The sequence below is a fragment of the Callithrix jacchus genome, chromosome 6, assembly GCF_049354715.1.
Source record: "Callithrix jacchus isolate 240 chromosome 6, calJac240_pri, whole genome shotgun sequence".
Classification (NCBI taxonomy): Eukaryota; Metazoa; Chordata; class Mammalia; order Primates; family Cebidae; genus Callithrix; species Callithrix jacchus.
This window is the reverse complement of record NC_133507.1, coordinates 151,060,746-151,085,242: the sequence shown is the minus strand read 5'-3', so window position 1 is coordinate 151,085,242 and position 24,497 is coordinate 151,060,746. Positions and strand designations below refer to the sequence as shown.

Genomic DNA, 24,497 nt, shown 5'->3' with positions numbered 1-24,497 from the left:
TTCAGGGCTCAACCTAAATGCTACCTCCTACCTAGAGCTCAGCAAGCATCTGTTGAACACTGAATGAATGGACTCAGCTCTTCTGCCATCTACACTGCTCTCCCTCCAACTCCATCCTTCAGCCCAGTCCTTACATGGACTGCGTCATCTGTCCATTTAGAGTGCCTCTGTGTTTCAGCCTCATAATTGGAATCACAGACTTAGACTGTATACACTTATGATTTAACCAAATGTTTTTTATAAAAACTTTGAAATAACTCTAATTTTGTATTTTTTGTCGGTTGCAGTGAGGAATATAAGGTTATAAAAATCAGAAGATGACAGAATGCCTTTTATAACAAAAGGTGTAAGAACCCTTGAATTTTTTTTGACAGAAAGCCTTTCTTTTTTTTCCATTAAAAAAAAACTTATATTTCAGGTTTGGGGGTATAAGTGCATGTTTGTTGCATAGATAAACTTGGGTCATGGGGGTTTGCTGTACAGATGATTTCATCACACGATACGAAGCTGTGTGCCTATTAGTTATTTTCCATGATCCTCTCCCTCCTCCCACCCTCCACCCTCCAAAAGTGCCCAGTGTATGTTGTTCCCCTCGATGTGTCCATGTAGTCTCATCATTGAGCTCCCGTTTATAAATGAGAACATGCAGTATTTGGCTTTCTGTTCTTGTGTTAGTTTGCTAAGGATAATGGCCTCCAGCTCCATCCATGTCCCTGCAAAGGACCTGATCTCATTCTTCTTATGGCTGCATGGTATTCCATGGTGTAAATGTACCACATTTTCTTTATCCAGTTTATCACTGATGGGCATTTAGGCTGATTCCATGTCTTTGCTATTGTGAATAGCACTGCAATGAACACACACGTGCAAGTGTCTTTATAATAGAACGATTTCTATTTCTTTGGGTACATACTCAGCAACGTGATTGCTGGGTTGAATGGTATTTCTGTCTTTAGGTCTTTGAGGAATTGCCACACTAAGCCTTCCACAATAAGCCTTCATTTGCTTTCCTCCATTTCGACTTTGTTCTTCTGTTTTAGTCCCCCCAACCCCCACGCCCTTTCTTTTTTGTCTCACTCAGTATCTATCTATCTTATGATTTGGTTTTCTTTTCCCATCACCCTGCTTAGTCTTTCTTCCTCTTTTCCTCTCTCTTCTTTTGCCTTTTCTTATTTCTTTTTTTTTTCCTGGAGACGGAGTTTCGCTCTTGTTACCCAGGCTGGAGTGCAATGGTGCGATCTCGGCTCACTGCAACCTCCGCCTCCTGGGTTCAGGCAATTCTCCTCCCTCAGCCTCCTGAGTAGCTGGGATTACAGGCACGTGCCACCATGCCCAGCTAATTTTTTGTATTTTTAATAGAGATGGGGTTTCACCACGTTGACCAGGATGGTCTCGATCTCTTGACCTCGTGATCCACCCACCTCGGCCTCCCAAAGTGCTGGGATTACAGGCGTGAGACACCGCACCTGGCCCCTTCTTCTTTCTTTTATATGTCTCTTCTTTCTATTTCTCTTTCTTGCTTGTAATTTACAGCAGGCTTTATTGGGACACCTTCATTGCCTCCTATGCAGCACTGGTTCTTGAGCCTAAAAAGACGATGAAAGAGCAGGTGTTGACAAACGCCCATTCTCAAACAGCTTCGTAAATGCATCCAGACTGTCATTCTCGTTGCTTACCAGTTTCTGTCTCTGATTAGTTGGCCTGTGGATCTTAGAATTCTGAATATGAAGACAAGCCTTTCTATACAGACCTCTATGCAGCCGCAACTATGCTACGTATATTGACTTCTTACCGTTAAGGAAGAGAAGAGAGAGAGTGAGCGTGTGCTCTGCATTTCTCGTGTAGTGTGTTGAAAGTGTCTATCAGTTTGAGTGCTGTGTCAAAGAACTCTCACTGGCTTTTCAACAACTCTCAAATGATCACTCTTTTATAAAGCTCCGAGGAACTGCCTTCTTTTGAATGAATTCTATTTCATTTCAGATTCTTCCTGCAGCCCCTTTGTAAGGGGCACAGTTCCTGCTCGTGGCATGTGGAATTTCCTGAGAGCTACTTTGCTTCTGACCTAGCTGCAGTTTGATGAAAGTTAAATCGGACAGTATTACTTTTCATTACGAGAAAATACAGGCATTTTCCCCCTAGATATGATCGAAGGGAGGTACAAACAACTTACTGAAATTACATTTTTACCTGAAGGAGCCCCAGCCACTGCTCTCATTGTGTGAACGGTACATTGCTGCAAATAACATGCTTGTCCTGTTGATCCACTTTAGGGGATTAGGTAAGACAATTAGGAGTTACGTGGGAATGTGTGACACACTGTTGCAAAGGCTGATTTCTTTAATCATCTATGAACAGATTTGACAACCAAAATACAGTCTTAATAAGCAAATAAAGCTAATATAGAAACCTTTTTCAGAGTTGTCTCTAAGAACTTCAGAGACTTAAGGCCGGGCGCGGTGGCTCAAGCCTGTAATCCCAGCCCTTTGGGAGGCCAAGGTGGGTGGATCACGAGGTCAAGAGATCGAGATCATCCTGGTCAACATGGTGAAACCCCGTCTCTACTAAAAATACAAAAAATAAACTGGGCACGGTGGCGTGTGCCTGTAATCCCAGCTACTCAGGAGGTTGAGGTGGGAGAATTGCCTGAACCCAGGAGGCAGAGGTTGCGGTGAGCTGAGATAGTGCCATTGCACTCCAGCCTGGGTAACAAGAGGGAAACTCTGTCTCAAAAAAAAAAGAACTTCAGAGACTTATGATGAACTCGTGAGCATCAATTTTGTCTAAAGATGGCATCACCTAGATTTCAAAAATAGATGAGTAAAATATGCTAATTTTAGGTGTGCATAAGGTTGCCTTTAATTCGAAGTGATTGCTACTTTAATAATAGGAATCACTCATGTGATTTAGATTAGTTTTTGTCCCAGACCAGTGGTTCTTAACCAGAAGCACACATCAGAATTAGAATTACTTAGGGCATTTTTCATGAAAACTTGCCCACCAAGGATCCATCCAAGATGATTCTGAATCACTTGTTTTGGGGCTTGAAAATACAGACTTTGAAAAAGCTCTTGAAAGATTTTCAAGCTACTAATTTCAACACTAGTTAAGAACTATGGCTTTTGCCTGAAAGCTTGGAGTGGCAGAAACCAAGGGTGACTTACCTTTGTAACCTTAGAATCTACAAGGTTGTCTCGTTGGTGGATGTGAGTTCAGTAAGTGTTCATCAAGGAAATGGAAGCAAATTATCTAGAAAACTATACCTTGTATATTTTTAACTTCATATTCATTGGCATTATTGCTGGTTAAGTATAATAGCTGAATGGAACTTTAAAACTAATCATTGGAAGAAAGCCTTGTCTATATCATTTTAGACTGTTATGTGGTCTAAATGCTTAGTGAGCATTTTAAGATCTGTATCATCTCTTATGGTATGGATCTTAAAAAAATAATTTAATGTGAAACTAGAGAACAAAGCAAAGGTATGAAAATACCTTAATAATAACTGATATCTGATTTAATCTTTATTGTTTTATGTGTCAAACTGTCACTTGGAATAAGAACCGTAACTTCCAACATTCTAGCAGGCTCCATTTCTCTATCAAAGGTAATCACCAGTTGGTAAGCTTTTTTTTTTTTTTTGTAAACTGAATTTGTACATCAAAATGATTGCTGTTCTTGAAAGTGGACATATTGGATGATACAATTTAAACACTTTTATTTGGGAATTGTCTTTGCTGCTCTGGCTGTTAATGTACCTGTATTTTGACTTCCTACTCACCACTTCTCTAAGACTTGTCCCCTGCCATCAAGAAAGCTTCAGTAACGGTGGTATAAGGAGCCACCCAACATGCAAAATGACGAGGAACAGTATGTGATATTTTATGCCTGAGCACAGATAGACATGGTAGAGCTGAGAGTGGGCTGGAATATGGAGGAAAAGCTCATCAATAAGGTGGGCTCTGAGCTGGATCTCAATGGCTGTAAGACTGGAAGAAGGGGGAGAATTCCACACAAAGGGAGAATTGTGGAAATCTTTACAGAGTTGGGGTAAACAAGATGTGAAAGGCGGCTGGGAGAGGTGTAAGGTGTCTACATGGTTCCTGACCATAGCAGAGGAAGTAGAAATCACCACAGAAGATACATTTTTGCTTAAATAGTTAATTTTGTTACTTCCCAAAGCCAGTTTAAATAAAGTTTTCAGTAAAAAATCTTAGGAAGAAGGCAGCTAGTTCTCTAAGGGCATAAAATGCCATTCTGTGTCGGCCCTGTGGTGCCTCTTTACTAAGGCATCAAGAGACATTTGTCTCCTAATGCTCTACTTGAAGTTGAGGAATGTTTCCACTCACTTTGACTTTTATTAATCTCCTATCACGACCTTGCTGCCCATGAATTAATTCCCTCCCTCCCTCCCTTCCTCCCTTCCTTCCCTCCTTCCCTCCTTCCCTCCTTCCCTCTTTTCCTCCCCTTTTTCTTTTCTTTTCTCAGGGTCTCAGTCTGTCACCCAGGCTGGAGTGCTGTGGAACAATCATAGCTCACTGCAGCCTCCCCTTCCTGGGCTCAGGTGATCCTCCTGAGTAGTTGGGACTACAGGTGTGTGTGTCACCACGGCCAGCTAATTTTTTTTTTAGATGGAATCTTACTCTGTCACCCAGGCTGGAGTGAAGTGGCACGATTGCCCACTGCAACCTCTGCCTCCCAGGTTCAAGTGATTCTCGTGCCTCAGCCTCCCAAGTAGCTGGAATTATAGGCACACTCCATGATGCCCTGCTAATTATTTTTAGTAGAGATGGGGTTTCACCATGCTGGCCAGGCTGGTCTAAAACTCCTGGCCTCAAGTGATCTGCCTGCCTTGGACTCCCAAAGTGCTAGGGTTATGGGAATGAGCCATTGTGCCCAGCCATTTTAAATTTTTTTTGTAGGGACCATGTTTCACCCAGGCTGGTCTTGAACTCCTAAGCTCAAGTGATACTCCCAACTTCAGCATCCCAAAGTGCTAGGATTACAGGTGTGAGTCACATGCCTGGCTGGATTGAACTTCATACTGCTTTTTTGAATCCATCTTTTGCCTGTTAAAAACATTCCTGGTGGCTAGGCACTGTGGCTCACACCTGTAATCCCAGCACTTTGGGAGGCTGAGGCAGGCAGATCATGAGGTCAGGAGATTGAGACCATCCTGACTAACACATCTCTACAAAAAATATTCAAATTCAAAAAAATTAGCTGGGCACGGCACATGTCTGTAGTCCCAGCTACTTGGGAGGCTGAGGCAGGAGAATTCTTATGCCTGGAGGTGGAGGTTTCAGTGAGCTGAGACTGTGCCATAGCACTCCAGCCTGGGTGACAGAATAAGACTTCATCTCAAAACACAAAAACAAGCAAAATACAAGCATTCCTGACATTGATGTAAGACTTCGCAGATATACTGTCTCCAGATGCTCCCTGGGACATTAAGTGCAGGGTAACTATATTGTCCCATTCCCTGAGAGAGTCTCACTTTATGCCTGTGTCCAGGTGTATTTTGAAAGGCGTCTTAGTTTTGAAGATAAATTCTTTGGTCAGCTTATTTGGGCTATTATTCCTACTTAAATGCATTTCCAGAACATTGTCTTAGTACCTTTTATGGGTAATGGGGGAACGTTTCTCCCAGATACTTGAGGTGTTAATCATATGTTGCTGGTTAAAGCCATAGCCATGTCTTCCTCTGTCCCAAGGAGAATCAGGGTAAATATTGTTTTCCGAAGCCTCAGTGATGGGATTTGAGGGACCTCACAGGCCTGAGATAAACGCTAGACAATTATGAATAGAGTTGTCATTGGCAGTCTCTGTTTTCTCAGCCAGTACGTGGCCCACAGGAGAAACTGGCATATGCAGTAGAGGCTGAAGTACGGAGGAACCTGTAGCTTTTCACAGGGTGTTTGCCTGGGGCACCTGAGCCACGTGGGAACCCACCTGCCCTGGCATGGCAGCCAGCATGGGCAGGCCGGACATGTCAGGTTCTTATTTGGCACGGTTCCTCGGGCTCTTCCTTGTTGGTCTCCCTTCACCAATTTTTAGTCTTCGGTTTCTTCCATCTTTGGTCTTACCCCTGTCCTTGGTCTTGCCTCCACTGCTCCACTGTGTTCCTCTGCCTAATGCTCATGAGATGACATCTTTGCTGGGCTTTTTTCTCTCCATATATAAGTGGACTTTTTTCTGACTTCTCTCTCCCTAATTCTGCATAGAATGTGGGGACCTGGCTTAGCTTTAACAAGACTTCACTGAATGCCCAAGAAATACGCAGGTATAACCCAGAGGTCAACTGACCATGGCTATTGTAAGCAGTTCTGAGAGCTAGAGGACCTCATCAGACTTGTGTCAACCCCTTGGCACTAAAGGGATCTCCAGGAATCACTGCACCTCAGAATCCCATCCAGAGGGTGCAGATTCCTTTTGTTCCTCAATTCAAAGCCTGCTTTATTTTTTGCCACAGGATGGCCCCTGTTTAGCATGGTAGATGGTGGGTGTCGACTCTCTCTTACCTCTAGCATGCAGTGGCCTAGATGAGGTAACCCTGGTGGTTCTTCATGCATTGGTGCATTTCCAAAGCACATGGCTACAGCAATTGATTTCATCCAGGTGGCCTTGTTGCAAGTTTGGGACAATAGCTTTTTATAATCCTCTGCCCAGATGAAGGAGAAGATGGGGTCTTGCTCCTCTCCTTTGGTATTCTAGACCTAGCTTCTGAAGCTCCTGGGAGCAAATATATAGGCTCAAAGCCACACAAAACAGTATAGGCAGATGGCGGTATGGATCCCAATTTAAGAGAACCCCACCTGTATTGGTCAGTTTTCACACTGCTACAAAGACATTCCCGAAACTGGGTAATTTATAAAGGAAAGAGGTTTAACTGACTCACGGTTCCACAGGAGGCCTCAGGAAACTTACAATCATAGCGGAAGGGAAAGTAAATATGTCCTTCTTGCTATGGTGGCAGCAAGTAGAAGTGCTGAGAAAACGGGGGAAGAGCCCCTTGTAAAACCATCAGATCTCATGGAACTTGCTCACTATCATAAGAACAGCATGAGGGTAACCACCCCCTGATTCAATCACCTCCCACTGGGTCCCTCCCACCACACATGGGGCTTATGGGAACAACAATTCAAGATGAAACTGGGGACACAGCCAAACCATAGCAACATCCTCCAGTGGTGGGTGCCCTGGCCTCCCAAGGTACTGGGATTACAGCCGTGAGCCACTGTGCCCAGCCTATACATACTTATTTAAGGTAGGGACTTCCTAATAATCTTTTTAGAGACTCAGTCTGTTTTCAGAAGGATTTTTAGTTGTTGTAGATATTTGTGATATCATTTTTATATCTTCCCCAAAAGATGTACAACAAACAGAAAAGACAAACAGAAATAGCTGAGAGGCCATGAGAGGAGTCTTACATTTATGAAAACATTTTCTTCTTGACAATTTCACTCTTGATGCCCAGTCTAGAGTGCAATGGCGTGATCTCAGCTCACCACTACCTCCACCTCCCAGATTCAAATAATTCTCCTGCCTCAGCCTTCCTGAGTAGCTGGGATTACAGACTCATGCCACCACGCCCAGCTAATTTTGTATTTTTAGTAGAGATGGGGTTTTTCCTGTTGGTCAGGCTGGTCTCGAACTCCTGACCTCAGGTGATCCAACCGCCTTGGCCTCCCAAAGTGCTGGGATTATAGGCACGAGCCACCACACCTGGCTGAAAACTTTTAAAAGAAGTATGAAAAAGGAAACAATGTAGGAAGTCTGTCTTGACGTTTTAAGCCAAATTTCTCAAAATACCCATCTCTTTAAAAGTGTGAAAAGTGAACCTGACTGTGTCAAGCAATACTTTGAGTAAACCTGTGATAATAGGCTTAGGAATGTGCAGCACCTCCGTGTGCAAGGAATTCTAAATGGAGAACATTGAAAATATTTGGAAGTTTTGCTAATTTGTTGTCAACAGAAGCAGCAAGTTCTTATGTGACCATCAGTTAATGAAGTGATAGTAGGTACCATACAAGCAAGGTGAACCAGCATGGGCTCTGTTTCTATCCAGTTAATTATTATTGTTTAGTGCAACGTACTTATAAGAACAAATGGTGAGGAAATGTGTAAAGAAGGTGACCACAAAGTCATTTTGGGACTGTGTATTCTAGATTTCAGGATATTAATATTTTTTCTAACCAGTCAAAGCCTGTTTGCAGTTGTGATGCCTGAACTATAATAATCTAAACAAAATATTTGGTTATAGAATATTTAAAATATGCATAACATTGGCCAGGCATGGGGGTTTATGCCTGTAATTCCAGGACTTTGGGAGGCTGAGGCGGGAGGATCATTTGAGGCCAAGAGTTTGAGACCAGCCTGGCCAACATGGTGAAACCCTGTCTCTACTAAAACTACAAAAATTAGCTGGGTGTGGTGGCGCACATATGTAATTCCAGCTACTTGGGAGGGTGGGGCACGAGGATTACTTGAACCTGGGAGGTGGAGATTGCAGTGAACCAAGATTATGCCACTGCACTCTAGCCTGGGCCACAGAGTGAGCCTCTGTCTCAAAAAAAGCATAAAACTCTGGAAATGAATATAAGATTTCATTGTACACAAGATTTAGTAAATGTTTTACAGTATTTGCTCTATGTATTATTAATAAAGAAATAAAATATTATAGGCTGGTGTAGTGGCTCATGCCTATAATCCCAGCACTTTGGGAAGCCAAGACAGGCAGATCACTTGAGGTCAGGAGTTCAAGATCAGCCAGGCCAACATGGTAAAACACCACCTCAATACAAAAATTATAGAGGCATGATGGTGGGTGCCTGTAATCTCAGCTACTTGGGAGGCTGAGGCAGGAGGAGATCACGTGAACCCAGGAGTCGGAGGTTGCAGTGAGCTGAGATTGCCACACTGCACTCCAACTGGGCAGCAGAGCGAGACAGGCTACTGCGCCTGGCCATAACAGTGTTTCTTAATGCTTCATAGATTTCAATATTTATACAAATATAAATAACGTTGAGAAAAAAGCAGTTTGCAAAAAGAATTCTTCATATATTCTGACAGCTAAGCATTTGCTGGTTATATGCGTTATAAATTTTATTTTCAAGCCTGTGTCTTGTCTACTATCTTTTTTTATGGTAGCCATGTATGTATAATTTAAAGTCGAGTAAAGTTAAATTGATTATTCTTTATGGTTATTTTGCATCTTAATAAATCCTCTGCCTTCAGATCAATGAAATATCCCCCTATATTTTCTGCTTGAAGTTTTAAAGGTTTTTGGTTCTCATTTAGCTCTTTTATGCCATCTAGATTTACTTTTGTATAGTGTGAGGTGTGAGGGATCCAAATATACTCCTTTTTTTGATAATGGAGCTCATTTCAGTTGCCCTAGAATAAATTATTTTCTCTATCTTTTCCCCACTGACTCCTTAGTAACTCCCTTGGTTTTAAAAATCTTTTATTATAAAACTATCTATGAATATGGCTTCATAATGTTGAGACTTTTAAACTTTTGCTCTTGACAGAGCAGATGAAACTTTTAAAAATCATATTCATGAGTTTTGATATTTTGTTTTAAAATTAGAAATTAGATGCAAATGAATGTTCATATTAGAATAAATGCTCACTTAGTGAAAATAATTTAATCATTGATGGAAAAGCACTTACAGTATTTATTTCTCCTCTCCAGTTAGAGGCTATGTTTATTTATCTATTTATTCCATATTTATTGCTACCTACTATGTATGAATAGCTGCCCTAGGACATAAAGGCATCCGGTGATGAATATGGCATGTCAGTGATACTGCAGTCCATATTCAACTATGATCAGTCCCATTTTATTAGCTGGCTAAAACTGTATAGCTTAACTTGATACTGTGCAGTCAGACTGGTGATCGAGTAAGATGAATATCTTGCTGATTATCAGTAAACCCAACAGAGAATGTGTGCCCATGCTGCTTGCCCACTCCAAGGAGACTGAGACTAGGGCATGTGATCACTGGGTGGGGCCTTCGAGGATTTCCAGCGCTCGTGACTCTGAAGTAGCCAGGAGGAGGAGGACTTGGGTAATGTGCGCAAGCTGCTCTTTGGGAGAAGCCTGGGGTTCACAAGCAGAGATTGAATTCTAAGATGCCAACACAGGGATGGAATTGAGAGACAAAGCAGCCCTCAGAGGGCAAGGGTGGGGGCAGAGCGGAAGGATCTGAGGTGGTGGCTCACGTGCTCGGTGCTGGTTTTGCTTGGCCTTAGGTGTTTCTCGTGAGGCTCGGGAGGGCCAGCCTGCCCCAAAGCCCTGAGGTCTGAGTGGATGGTGGTCATGTGCTTTATTCCTGTGCCTCACTTCATTTGTTCTGTCAGACTTAGGTGCTGCCTACACTAAATTCATAGTCTTGTAGAAAGGTTGTTGGTAGAGCTTTCAACACACTGCCTTTAAAAAGGAGACACTTGACAGTTTCCTTTTGTCTCATTTTCTTTCAGGTTTTGTGAATGATTCTGTTACTAAGTCTATTGTGGCTTTGCGCTTAACTCTGGTGGTGAAGGTCAGCACCTGTGTGCCTGGGGAGAGCCACGCAAATGACTTGGAGTGTTCAGGAAAAGGAAAATGCACCACGAAGCCGTCAGAGGTAAGGGGATGTCTGGTAGCTTGTAAATACACACATCTACATGAATATTTACCTGGATAAATACATAAGTATATATGTGTTCTCACCCCTTTCATCCTTGATCTATCGATCTATCTATCTATCTATCTATCTATCTATCTATCTATCTATCTATGTCTGTTATCTGTCATCTATCTATCTATCCCTCTATCTCTCGATCCATATCAAGCCAACTTGATATATAAATTCTTTTTTGTTTTTAAGAAGGGGTCTCGCTCTGTCACCTAGGCTGGAGTGCAGTGGCGTGATCTCGGCTCACTGCAACCTTTGGCTCCTAGGTTCAAGCGATTCCTCTGTCTCAGCCTCCTGAGTAGCTGGGATTACAGGCATGTCCCACTGTGTCCAGCTAATTTTTGGATTTTTAATACAGATGGAGTTTCACCATGTTGTCCAGGCTGGTCTCAAACTCCTGACCTCGAGGGATCTACCTGCCTCAGCCTCCCAAAATGTTGGGATTACAGGCATGAGCCACTGCACCTGGCCTTGAACTTCCTTAAAACGTTTTTGCGGGTGGACTCCAGGGTCCATCTGAAGATCTCTGACAAGGAAGACTTCATACCTCACATACCTCACGAAGGGACCTGGTCCATCAGGGGACATCTGTTCCCCTCACCACTTGCCACATCTATCTCCAGCACCTTTTCTTTATTTTCTTCTCTAGTTATACAGATATTTCTATTGGACTTAATGTTCAGTAACAGTGGATTCACAAACCCCAAAAGAGCATGGTTTGTTGTGAGACTGATTTTTGAGACAGGTAAATTTTCTCTGGTGATGCTTTCTTGTGGGAAGGTCAGCACATTGGGTACTAGTGGTGTGGACTTTGACAAGTCGGAGAAATAGGACTGATGGAATATTGGGAGAAGCTTTCAAGTACTGTTCTTGTCATCTTGGAAAACCTGTGATTTTCCTGTTAGCTATAATATTGCAGCTGCTTAAATATAGCATTTTCTGGTCGGGTGCAGTGGCTTACACCTGTTATGCCAGCACTTCGGGAGGCCAAAGCAGTTGGATCACTGAGGTCAGGAGTTTGAGACCAGCCTGGCCAACATGGTGAAACCTTGTCTCTACTAAAAATATAAAACATTAGCCGGTTGTGGTGGTGGGCGTCTGTAATCCAAGCTACTTGGGAGGCTGAGGCAGGAGAATCACTTGAACTCAGAAGGCAGAAGTTGCAGTGAGCCGAGATGGCACCATTGCACTCCAGCCTGGGCAACAAGAGTGAAATTCTGTCTCAAAAAATAAGTGAATAAATAAAAGTATATAGCATTTTTCCCTGTGATATTCCCTGGAGGAGGCAGAATGTGGTCAGGAACGCGAGAGAGTGGTGGAAGTAATCATTTCTGCTATATCTTTGAATAATAACACAAATGGACATCAAAGCCCACACTCTCCCTGCTTCTGGGATTGAGGAGAGCCACTGAAGTGAGGCCAGGAGGTGCAGCACCAGGGGGATCCTTCCAGGAGGCCAAGCCCACCCTTTATATCCTGTGCCCTCCTGTCTCTGCCAGTTTGGACCCATCTGCTCTTCTTCCTGAGTAGAAGCCTCATGTATCAACATACTTTATGGGGAAAAAGTGTGAAGGACACTCAGTGTTTTTCTATGACAGTCATGGCTAGGGAGGGGTAAAATCACTGGAGAAAAGAAGAGGAAGCCAAGGAGAACGTATTTGATAAGGAGGTACCAGAAGAGAGGAAGGGTGGGAGACTAAGAAAAGCCACTGGCATGGGGTGGAGGGGGGCAGTCCTTCCTGCCTCCCAGGTGAGCCTATGGAGAGGAGGAGACACACAGATCCTTCCCCATGGCAACTCACTCCCAGTGAATAATTCTGAGGTCTGATCAGTTCTGAAAAAGTTAATATTGGCACAACAGAAATGTCCTGTCAGAGGACCCAGAATTTTTGATTGACAAAGTCTTGAGATTCAGTTGTGAGCTTTCTTTTATTATGGGTAGCTTTTCTGGAGAAACTTTTAATCTCTAAGGTGATTGTCATGTTATTTTATTTATTTATTTTTTGAGACGGAGTCTCTCTCTGTCACCAGGCTGGAGTGCAGTGGTGCGATCTCTGCTCACTGCAACTTCCATGTCCCGGGTTCAAGTGATTCTTCTGCCTCGGCCTCCCAAGTAGCTGGGAATACAGGCACGCACCACCACACCCAGCTTATTTTTAGTGGAGTTGGGGTTTCACCATGTTGGCCAGGATGGTCTCAATCTCTTGACCTCGTGATCCTCCCACCTTGGCCTCCCAAAATGCTGAGATTACAGGCTTCAGCCACTGCACCCCACCGTCATGTTATTTTAACATATGTATGTTGTGGGCTCCTCTGCAGGCAAGCTCTAGCTAGGAGGCTCTGCCTGGAAGCTTAGAATGGACTCATTAAAAAGGCAATAGAGGGAGGTGTTTAGCACCTGGCAGGTAACTTGACTAGCCTTGTCAAATGTGAAAAAAGTGACTCAAAAGCCGTGGTGAAGAATCCAAACTAGTTTTAGCAGATCATTTCAAAGGTAGCACATCTCCATTAGGGGCAGCAGCTTCTTCAAAGTTTCCAATGTCTCTGAGCTAACACCTCCTCCTTCTGAGGTTGCCTCCCAGCTCCACCTCAGGTGTTTCTAGTAAAGCCTCTGCTCTTGTTGGTTCTGTATTGCTCTTCAGTGAATTTAAGAAAAATGTGGCAATAATCTTATCTGAGCCTTATTATTACCCCTCAGTGACTCTAAGCAAATGATTAGGCTGAAATGACCATGTCGATTTCATTCTAAGACGCACCACCTTGGTGCGCATTGTTATGTTAGAGAAATGTCTGAAGGGACTTGAACTCCCTAAGGCAGGAGCAGAGGAAATAGAAAAATTATTTTTTTATCTACTTGGGTTCCTGTGACTTTTTGTGATTGTTGCAATGGCCATTTCAGTGTCTTAAAAGTAGCTTGCTCTCAATGAAAGACTGCTGTCATTGCGTCTTTTTTTCTTTTTACTGTTTCCTAAAATTAGAAGTTATATAGTCCAACCTTCCACCCAATGTAAGAATCCACTCCATAACACAAAACAAATAGAACTGTATTATGTGATTTAATTTTATTGTTTCTAATCATTTTTATGTCTTTTTATTAGATCATCCATCAAAATAAAAGCAATTCTGTTATTTCCAGCCCACTTTCATGTGGTAATGGGACTCATTTCTTTTCTCTCAGATGCACTTGGGCTAGGGCATGTTTCACAATTCCGAGCTGATGGGTGACTTGTGACAAAGCTCAAGCTGGCTGCTCTTTGGGGACGGTCTTTATAAACGTTTACGTCAACACTGCAAGGAGCGCCCTGTTCTTGAAAACTACTTTTGTGTTACCAAGGGTTGATTCTGATCTTTCCTTCTCCTTATGAAAAAAACTTTGGATTTCTCTTTGAACTTGGTCACCAAGGTTGTTAGGCTACCAGCTGCTGCCTATTGGTGATAGACTCCTTAATTATCTTGAAAGTGGGTGTCAGGGCATCAGGAGGGGCTCTTGGTTGGTTTAGACCTTAATTCTTCTTTAGATCCAAATTAGATTCCATGGACTGTGTCTCTCTAGGTCAAGAAATTTGTATTGGGATTCACTGGAGAAACAGGACCATTGAATGGAGATTTTATGTATATATATATATGTGTGTGTGTGTGTGTGTATGTATATATGTGTATATATATGTATATATGTAAATATATATGATTTGCTGATTCTGTATTGCCCTTCAGTGAATTTAAGGAAATTATGGTAATAATCTTATATATTTGATTTGTTTTAAGGAAGTAGCTTATGCAATTGTGGTGTCTTGGCCAGTCCAGAATCTAATGGGGAAGGCCCATAGACTGGAGACTCAGGAAAGAGTTGCAGTTTGGGTCCAGAGGCTCTTGATGTGCAGAATTCCCTCTTGCGTAGCGGAGGTCAGCTTTCTGTTCTCTTTGGGTCTTTAACCGATTGGATGAGGCCACTCACATTATGAAGGGTGATCTGCTTCTCTTAACCCATTTATTCTGGAGAATATAATTTTTTGAATTTTTGCATGCATGAATAATCAGACCTTGGCAATGACCTTGAGCAGTAGGATATAAATAACTCCCACAGGCTTAGCGTTCCAATAATGGAACAGTAGGTATGTTAAACTGTACTGATTTAAGTGTGAACCTCATCCAAAAACACCTTCACAGAAACATGCAGAATGACATTTGACCAAATATCTGGGCACTGTGGCACAGACAAGTTGATACATAAAATTCACCACCACATGATGGTGGTGGTGAATTCTTCTAATTCTCTCTTGCCCCCTTTCTACCCAATTGAATCCCTTCCCTGCAGAGATAAGTTTTCCCCTGGCAAAAAAATTATATTCCAGGTCCTTTGCCCAGGTTTGGATGCCTGTTGGTGGGCGGCAGGGTGATTCTGATGCCAAATTCACATGCAGATTGTGGACAACCATTCTGAAAACAGAGGCCTCCGAAAAACGGTTCTCATCTCCCCCTTCCTGCTGACTCCCCAAAGGACATGCACAACCTTTTTTCATCCAAGAATTAAGTTGTTAATCATTTAAAGTCCACATGGAGTTAGTAATAAAGATAAATGCTGGGCGGTGATGTAATGTTCAGTAATGATCCCATAGTTTTCCTGTTGGTTGGCTCTGGCCTAGGTTGATAGGCAAATGGGGCCAGGCCTCCATTCTGAGAATGCTCCCTAGAAACCTCTCTATCTCTTACCTTAGGAATCCACCATCCTTCCTCTATTAGGATCAGATACCAGAGCTGACTACTGAGACTTTGTTTTGAGAGAGGATTGAGCTGGCATCATCCTCAAGCCTTCTAGAGCCCAGGGATGTGCCTGTCTTTGAGAGAAGCTCTTGCATTTCTGATTGCTGTTGAGACCTGACTTCTGTGATATCTCCTTCTACCTTTGGAATTTGAAGGCTGAAGCTCTGGGAAGCCCTACTCTTCCTATGACTGAGTTCTTTCAGTTGGGTTTGGTATATTGGAAATGATGAATGACCCGAACCAGCTACTTTGTCTATTGCTTGATAATACGCACTGTCCTTGTACTACAGCCAGAGTGACCAAGGTGGGAGACACTGTCCTTTCAGGTCTATGTCTGCCTTATGTCTATTTTCTCCTGTTCCAAAAGCATGTGCCTCCTTTGTAGGGCTCCCTGTAAGTTATCATTTCTTGGGCTTGTCTGTTTCAAGGTTCGTTCACAGTGACACATACGCCATAGCTGATGTATGAGCAGCCTCTTCAGTGTCTGCCCCCTGCCCCCTCACAGCCCCTGTACCCCCAGTTCCACCCTCAGATCTGTGTGGTTTTGCTCATGCTGTTCCCCAAATGGAATGGTTACCTGCCTCACTCCCCCCCGCTCCCTCTACTCCTCTACCACTTATCCTTCCACCTCTCCAGCTGTTTTCCATGCTCAGCTCAAAATCTTCCTGCTTCCAGAAGCTGTCCCTAATCCCCAGTGTGAAGTAGGTCCCCTCTCTGAAGTCATGCAGAATTTCCTTTTGTTATTGGGAGCACATGACTTTTGGGTTATGTTTATATGTCTTTATATTCATTATATTTTGCATTCACTTAATTGCAGAGTTATTCAGCACCTGCTGTGTATCTGGTACCCTTTATGCTCTGGGGGATATATACTTGGTCTAGCAAGACATGGCCTCCAAGAAGCAGTTAGAAGGCTGTGCGGACAGGGTGCTGGATGAGTAACTTATACCTTAGAGAGCAGTGTGATGTGTGCTGTGGGAGAGGTTTGCAGGTACATTTCTGAGAGCCCAGAGAAATGTCTGACTCAGATGTGAGATCACGGAGAACTTCATCTAGAATCTCGGAAGGTGAGCTCTTTGACATTAGTGGCTGTGCCTGGTTCATTCAGTATCTGTTGTGACAACTAGCATCATGCTTTCCAAACAGGAGATGCTCAGGAACTGTCTATGAACTGGATGAGAAAAGCAAAAGAACAGATATAAGAATTCAGTTGTCTGAGTTTTGAGTTAGATATGTGCTTTGAGTTTGATACTTGCTAAATATGGGAGTGTGGAAAGTAAATGGTGAATTAGTTTTACAAAATAATGAGTGAGAAAATATTCTCCGATCTAAGGCCATCTCACAGATTGTGTGACCCAGAAAGTTATAGTAACTCCTTAGGAATATTTTAAGCAGCATTGCCAGTTCTTCCCTATCATTTCAAAAACAAGTAGGTCAGGATAATATGAACCCACAGATCTTTGATGCTATCCTCTGTTGGTTTGAAAGCATCAGTGAACTCCCCTTCAGGTTTGGAAGTGGAAATTTGCAGAAGTGCAAGAGAAGATGTCATCTTCACTCACCCATCACTTCCCCAAGAGCTCATTCTGCCACATCATTAGTGCAATACAAAGGTCCTCATGAAACATTGAAAAGGCACTGTGACCTGGTCGGGTTATAAGAAAGAAACAGGATGGGAGGGGAGTCGAGGGAGCCCACAAAGAATCAAAGGAAGGACCTTCCTTGCATCCTTTTCAGCATCAAAACTGCAGCTTGCAAGGAGGACATCAGAAGATACAGTTACTTTGTAATAGTTCTGTTCAGTGTGTGGTGGGCTTAGGTGCCCACAGTTCTGCCATCACTCTGGAGGAATTACTCCATTCAGTAGGGAAGGAAACATAGAGGGGGTGCAGAGGGAGAGAGCGGATGGGAAATATTTGATGAACCAGTGGAAAGTGTTATTATGGAGAAAAGAGACTAATTTATTCTAAGAATTTTTTTTTCTTGGGCTGGGTGTGGTGGCTCACGCCTGTAATCTCAGCACTTTGGGAGGCCAAGGCGGACAGATCACTGGAGGTTGGGAGTTTGAGACCAGCCTGATCGACATGGAGAAACCCAGTTTCTACTAAAAATACAAAACTAGCCAGATGTGGTGGCGTGTGCCTGTATTCTCAGCTACTTGGGAGGCTGTGGCAGGAGAACTGCTTGAACCCAGGAGTTGGAGGTTGCGGTGGGCTGAGATGGTGCCATTGCACTCCAGTCTGGGCAACAAGAGCAAAACTCCATCTTCCCCTACCAAAAAATTATTTTTCTAAGAAGTGGGAGGAAACTTTTCTCTTGACTAAATAAATAGCTATGGCAATGTTCATTAAACTTTTTTTGGGTCAGAGAGTAGATGCTCCAGACTTAATGCTAACATAAAGATGTCTGAGATACGTTTATTTGCAAATAGCAGGATGATCTCTCTCACAGATTTTACTTGCAGAATCTGCTATGTGGACCTCTGAGAGAGAAAGTGCTTTTATGAGTAATAAAAGTACAATAATAATTATTAGGAACACATTAACTATAGAGATCATAAAAGTAAGTGCAGCCCAGCTGTTGCTTTTTTTAATGGGTAAAGGATAAGCCTGTCTAAAATTTCATTGACTTGTGTTTGAATGATAATTCTTGCTATAATATAATTAAAAAGTCATTGCTGCATTTTATGTTACAGAACAGAAGGATGATTGTATCATTGCCTGCACAGAAAATGCAATAACGTATTTGAATCATTAATTATAAATTAAAAAATAATTCTAAAATTACCTCCCAAAGGATAGACATCTTGTCATGTTTCTGTTTCAGAAGGTTGAAATGTATGTCCCCTGTGAACAGTCGTAGAGGCATTGGGGAATGTTGGTGGCATGTTAATTATATTAGGGTGAGGATTATATCATTGGTGATATTTTCAGGATCAGAGAATTTAGAGTAGAAGGTGATTTTAGAGGCCTCTCCACCTATTTTATTTTAAACACCGGGAAATCAAGGTCTAAGAAAGGGTTAAGCCGTTTAGCCAAGGCCCAAGAGCTAATTCATGGTAAACGCAAGACAAGAATGAAGGGAGATTTCTGGACTTTTCTCTGGGGTTCCTCCTGCTGAGCAACACTGCCTCTAATGCCTTCCACCCCAGCAGTGTTCTCTAGGAGGACATTCAGCAGCAGCCTTTATAGCCCATCAGTGGCCTTATGTAAAGTTGTGTTTTTTTTTTTTTTTTTTTTTTTGAGACGGAGTTTCGCTCTTGTTACCCAGGCTGGAGTGCAATGGCGCGATCTCGGCTCACTGCAACCTCCACCTCCTGGGTTCAGGCAATTCTCCTGCTCAGCCTCCTGAGTAGCTGGAATTACAGGCACGCGCCACCATGCCCAGCTAATTTTTTGTATTTTTAGTAGAGACGGGGTTTCACCATGTTGACCAGGATGGTCTCGATCTCTTGACCTCGTGCTCTACCCGCCTCGGCCTCCCAAAGTGCTGGGATTACAGGCGTGAGCCACCGCGCCCAGCTAGTTTTAATGTTTGCTACAAGAAAAAAACAGGCAGCAGGGAGAAATACATTTTTGGTTTTTTTTTCTTTAAAGGGTTGGGGGTTGACCTTATGGCATTTTGGTACAGCATTCTCAAACTTTAATGCATACATGAACCATAGGAGGATCTTGTTAAAATGCAGAACGTGACCGGTGGGTCTGGGATGGGCCCGAGATGCAATGTAGGTGGTGCCTATGCTGCCAGACTGGGGACTGTGGAGCCTAGACCGAGGCACTAAAGGCAGGGGTCACATGACCTCTCAGAGAGCTTTAGAAGCTTCAGCCACCTCTCTTCCATGATCTTATTTGGCATGTGTTGCCCTGGGGCACAAAACACCCTGGATTTTTCTGTCTGCAGAGCAAAGTTTGAGAAAATGAGGGTCCAAGTGAAATCAGTAATTTGGGGAAAGTGAGAATTCCCATGAGTGTGGTCTGCAGCCTTTATACACCGCCAGGAACTATCTGTGGGTGGCCCCAATGTCACGCTTCATTCGCTACAGATTTGAAGTCTTCACGAAGAGGAGGGATACATGTCATAACTGTACTGGGCACATAACTGTTGTTCTTAGATTTTAATTCATAATGTTTAACATACAGAAATTAGCCTCTGACTAGACTTTTATGCCTGGGAGCAGAAAATGATTGCTTTAGAGCCTGGCGGGTCAGCTTTCCTTGTTCTTCCTCCCCCTGGCATGCTTACGCCCTTGTCCTATTTTTCAGTTGATAAGTCAGTGTGTATGTAGGAGCCGCTGGAAATAAATGGCTGTGCCTGGGGTGAGCACCCATATGGGGGTGCTGCCTTGTTGCCACTCTTAGGGACTCGAAAACCATCTGCTTTTTCCCAAAGTGGGGTCTCTTCCACTTATTACCTTGGAGGATTCATTCATTTTCATTCCCTTGTCCAGTGTTTTGTGAGCATCTCTTCTCTGTCAGGCGCAAACCAGGGTGAGGAAACTGACGTGTCCTTGCTGCCCTGACATTTTATGTCAGAAAACTAGCATCGGAAATCACTGGCCTCCCCGCTTATCTGAGGCCTAAATCTCCTGTAAACCATGACCAACCTCCTCAGCCTTCCTCATCCTCTAATCAAGCATCTAGCTAATGATCACTGGATACGGGTTGGGACTTCTTTTAGATTTTGAGGGAAAAACTCCCTCTAGTATTTCCCACCGTGGTCTTCTGTCCTCTGTACACATTCCAAGTATAGGTTTAAATTATAAGGGGACTCATCTGTTTCCCTGACGACTGATGATATTAGCCCTTTAGTTTGTCACATGATAATTGCTCCATTCCTTCTTTGAATTCATCTTAGATTTAAAAATTCAGTCTGGGCTGGGTGTGGTGGCTTATGACTGTAATCCCAGCACTTTGGGAGGCTGAGGTGGGCAAATACCTGAGGTCAAGAGTTTGAGAACAGCCTGGCCCATATGGTGAAAACCCGTTTTTACTAAAAATACAATTAGCTGGACTTGGTGGTGCTCATCTGTAATCCCAGCTACTTGGGAGGCTGAGGCAGGAGAATCGCTTGAACCGGGGGGATGGAGATTGCAGTGAGCTGAGATCTTGCCACTGCACTTCAGCCTGGGCAACAGAGCAAGACTTTATCTCAGGAAAGAAAAAATCAGTCTGACCTTACAGCATCTCCTTGCATGTTGTAGGGTGTTAGGTGGCTTCTGAGTGACGGTCACATGTGTCTGAGGATGCTGCTATTAGGGTATAGTATAGCAGCATTTTCTCAAAGCACCGATAGACTCTGGGCATTGGCAAATAATGAGTCTTAATGGCCGGCAGGGTTGGATTTGGATGCTCTCTCCAAGGTATTAGTTGAGATCTATAGGCCCTCTGGACAAACACTATCCCCTCACTGGACTTCCATAGTGCTTTTGTTTTCAGAACTTGACCCATTTTCTGCCTATTGAGGTTACAGACTTGAAGATTTGTCTGCTGGGTACTGTGTTAGTCATTTTATTTACAAAACTGTTTGGCTTTACCTAGCATAGTGGTTTTCAGACATTTTGGTCTCAAGTTCTTTTACATTCTTAGAAGTGATTGAGTCCAGAGAGCTTCTGTTGACTGGGTTATATCTATTGATATTTAATGCATTAAATTAAAACTGAGGAATTAAAAAATATAGCCAGGTGTGGTGGCTCATGCCTGTAATCAGCACTTTGGGAGGCTGAGGCAGCTGGATCACTTGAGGTCAGGAGTTCAAGACCAGCCTGGCCAACATGGCAAAACCCTGTCTCTACTAAAAATACAAAAATTAGCTGGGCATGATGGTGGGTGCCTATAATCTCAGCTACTCAGGAGGCTGAGGCAGGAGAATTGCTTGAATCCAGGTGGTGGAGGTTGCAGTGAGCTGAGATTGCGCCAGTGCACTCCAGACTGGGCAACAGAGTGAGACAGTCTCAATAAACTATAGTAAACCCAATAAACTCATCACATGTTAACATAAGAATACCTTTTCAGTGAACAATAATTATAGTTCTAAAACAAAATATAATAAAAGAGTGGCATTGTTTTCATTTTTACACATTTCTTTAATGTCTGGTTGAAGACAGCTGGATTTTGATATTTGCTTTTGCATTCAATCTGTTGCAATATGTTGTTTTCGTTGAAGTCTAAGAAGAGAATTCAGCCTCAATAGATACTTAGTTGAAAATGGGAAAAATAGCCTTTAATAGCCTTTCAGATATTTGTGGATATTCTTTAAAACACTCCAAAATTTGACATGTGATAGATTCTTAAATGTCAATTGAATGTGGACTCTGAAGCCATATCAAACGCTTGCAGTCTGTTCCATTACATTCTGTTGGCCTCTTCCATTACAATCTATTGGTCTGTGTTGTGTTTTGGATCTTTTACCCATGAATGGGTTTGATAACATCACCATCAGTTCTTTGGAAAACATTGGATCACTGAGTTATACAGAGCTTCCAACTGTTGACGCATTTCATTTTACAATATCAAAAAATCACAGCTGGTCATCAGAAAAGTCTTTAAATAGTGGGAATCTGTGAAGCTTGTAACGGGAAATAAAAGTTTTCCAGAATTCTAATTTGTTTTTGAAAGCTCAGGTTTTCTCTCTCACAACAAAAACTCCTGGTTATTTTCCTTGAAGTGACAGGCTCACTTTGTTCATTTGAGAGAAAATGTCTGCCAAATAGCCAAGTCTGAATAACCATAGTTTGTCTTTCAGTATATATATATTTTTTTAAGGAAAAAGGGTGTTCCCTGAAAAATAGATGACTTCAGGTCATGGCGAACGATCGCCCAAGTGGTGCTTCCCGTGTGCAGCAGAGGGTTTCGTGCGCACATTCCATTCTGTCAGACAGAACGTTAAAAAGATGTGCACTCCAGGGTTGAGAGTTCATTCATCAAATTTTAATTTTTACTGCTGCATCAAGGACATTCTAGGTGAAACTGACATTTTTTTCCTCTCTACAAATGCCTAATAATGGTGATGATTCCCAGTCTACTGCCTCAAAGCTGTGGCTTTGGCTCCTTCCGAGGCATCAGCAGTTTTTCTTAACATTGTTTTTACATCTTTGGTGTCTGTGTCAACAGAGTGGAAAAGACACATTATGTCTTTATATTATTATAAAATTGTTTAGGCCTCATGGACCTCCTGAAACGATCTCAGGGACACCCCCATAGGTCTGGAAATCACATTTTGAGATCCTCTTTTCTGGTTCAGACTTGCCTCTAACCCTTTTTTTCTAGATCTCTGTTTTTACTTTGTTTACCTTAACCCATTATTCTGAGCACCCTGAATTTGGTTTTGAATAATTCAGTTTTTTTCTGTCTTTGAAAACCCATGTTGTAGCCTCTCCTCTGTGGTGATTCCGTGAATGGCTTCCTTGTAACAGCTCTGGGTCTATCTGCTAAAAGCTGATTTGACAAGCTCCCCATCTTTGTCTGCTCCTTGATCCCCTCAACTCCACCTCCTCCATTTCCACCCACACCCCCAGTCCCAACCTGGGATCAGCAGTCTCCCTTAATATTCCCAAGCCACTTTCTCTCCTCTTTTTTCTCTGCCAGCAGCCCATAGAGGGCCAGGTTAGAAATGAACTGAACATTCCCCCAAATCCTATTGAAAGATAAAATGAAAGTCAGCTGATTAAAATTACAGAAATCTTCTAAAGTGGTTATATCCAACCTTTCTGATAAACATTGTTGCAAACTTTCTGGACAGTATAAAGAAGGAAATTGAGCAGTTGTTTTCGGGAAATTAGTTGGCTTCCCTGGGTTTCATGTCTTGGGGCTCCACCTAGGGCTTGGGACCTTCTCCTTGCAGGAAAGCCTGAGAATTTTCCTTTGGATCTTTATGTTGGGAAGACAGTGATAATGGTGGGGAGGAAGCCAGATTATAGGAATCAAGGAGGAGCTTAGGCAACCTGTGTGGTTTCCTTTTTTGATAAGTTTGTCATTGAAAAGAAGGAAAAAGTGGAATGGTACTGAGTGGAAAATTTGGTCAAAAGGAAGGCTCTTGCTTCTCAAGCAGAGGATGCATCACATTGAAATAGGCTGAGGGAAAGAAACTGGCAGCTGGGGAGGCAGGAGCTGTCGGGATGGTTAGGTGGGCTGTAATTAACAGATGAAGGTCTTGGAGGGGATGGAATCAATGGAGGTGAGGACAGCTGCAGAAAAGGGGAGGAAACCTTCCTTTTGGGAGCATGTGGTGTCAGGCAAACGGCTTGACAGAGGTACTTCACATTTTAGAAATGGAGGGGAAATTGAGATAACATAAAATTAACTGTTTTAAGGTGAACTATTCAGTGGTATTAAGTACATTTGGTTTCATGCAGCCACCACCTCTGTCAAAACATTCTCATCACCTCCAAAATAAAGCCCCATATTCATTAAGCAGTTACTCCCCATTCATCACCTCCCCCAGCTCCTGTCAATCACCAATCTACATTCTGTCTCTGTGGATTTATTGTTCTGGACATTTCATATAAATGGAATAATATTAAATGGACCTTTTGTGTCTGCTTCTTTCACTCAGCATAATGTTTTCTGGCTCCTCCCTGTTGTAGCATGTATCAGTGCTTCCCTACTTTCTATGGCTGAGTAACGTTCCATTGTATGGATATACCACAAGGTCCATTTATCACTGATAGACAGTTGAGTTTTTTCTACCTTGTGGCTATTGTGGTTAATGCTGCTATGAACATGTCTGTACAAGTGTTTGTTTGAGTCCTTGTTTTCAGTTCTTTTGGGTGAATACCTAAGGAGTGGAATTGCTGGATCACATGCTAATTCTGTTTTACTTTTTGAGGAATTCCCAAAGTGTTTTTCGCAGTGGCTGAAACATTTTGCATTCCCACCAGCAATGTACAAGTGTTCTAATGTCTCCACATACAAACATGTGTTTTTTTAATCTTATTTTTTTGTTCTTGCCATCCTTGTGAGTGTGAATTGGTATTTTGTGTTTTTGACGTGTATTTCTCCAACGACCAATGAGGCTATGTTAATCAAAGGTTTTGAAAAAAATATTATGAGTGTTTTATGT

The 24,497-nt window shown here is 42.7% G+C and overlaps 1 protein-coding gene across 2 annotated transcripts in view; it reads left to right on the top strand.

Annotated features, from left to right (window-relative positions):
- The window catches only part of DNER (delta/notch like EGF repeat containing), a 379,011-nt gene that overhangs the window by 164,223 nt on the left and 190,291 nt on the right, over positions 1 to 24,497 (top strand). For both annotated transcript variants that reach the window (XM_002749868.6, XM_054258006.2), the window contains exon 5: positions 10,483 to 10,628. In XM_002749868.6, the coding sequence (XP_002749914.3) occupies positions 10,483 to 10,628 (146 nt within the window). The remainder of the gene's footprint in view (positions 1 to 10,482; positions 10,629 to 24,497) is intronic.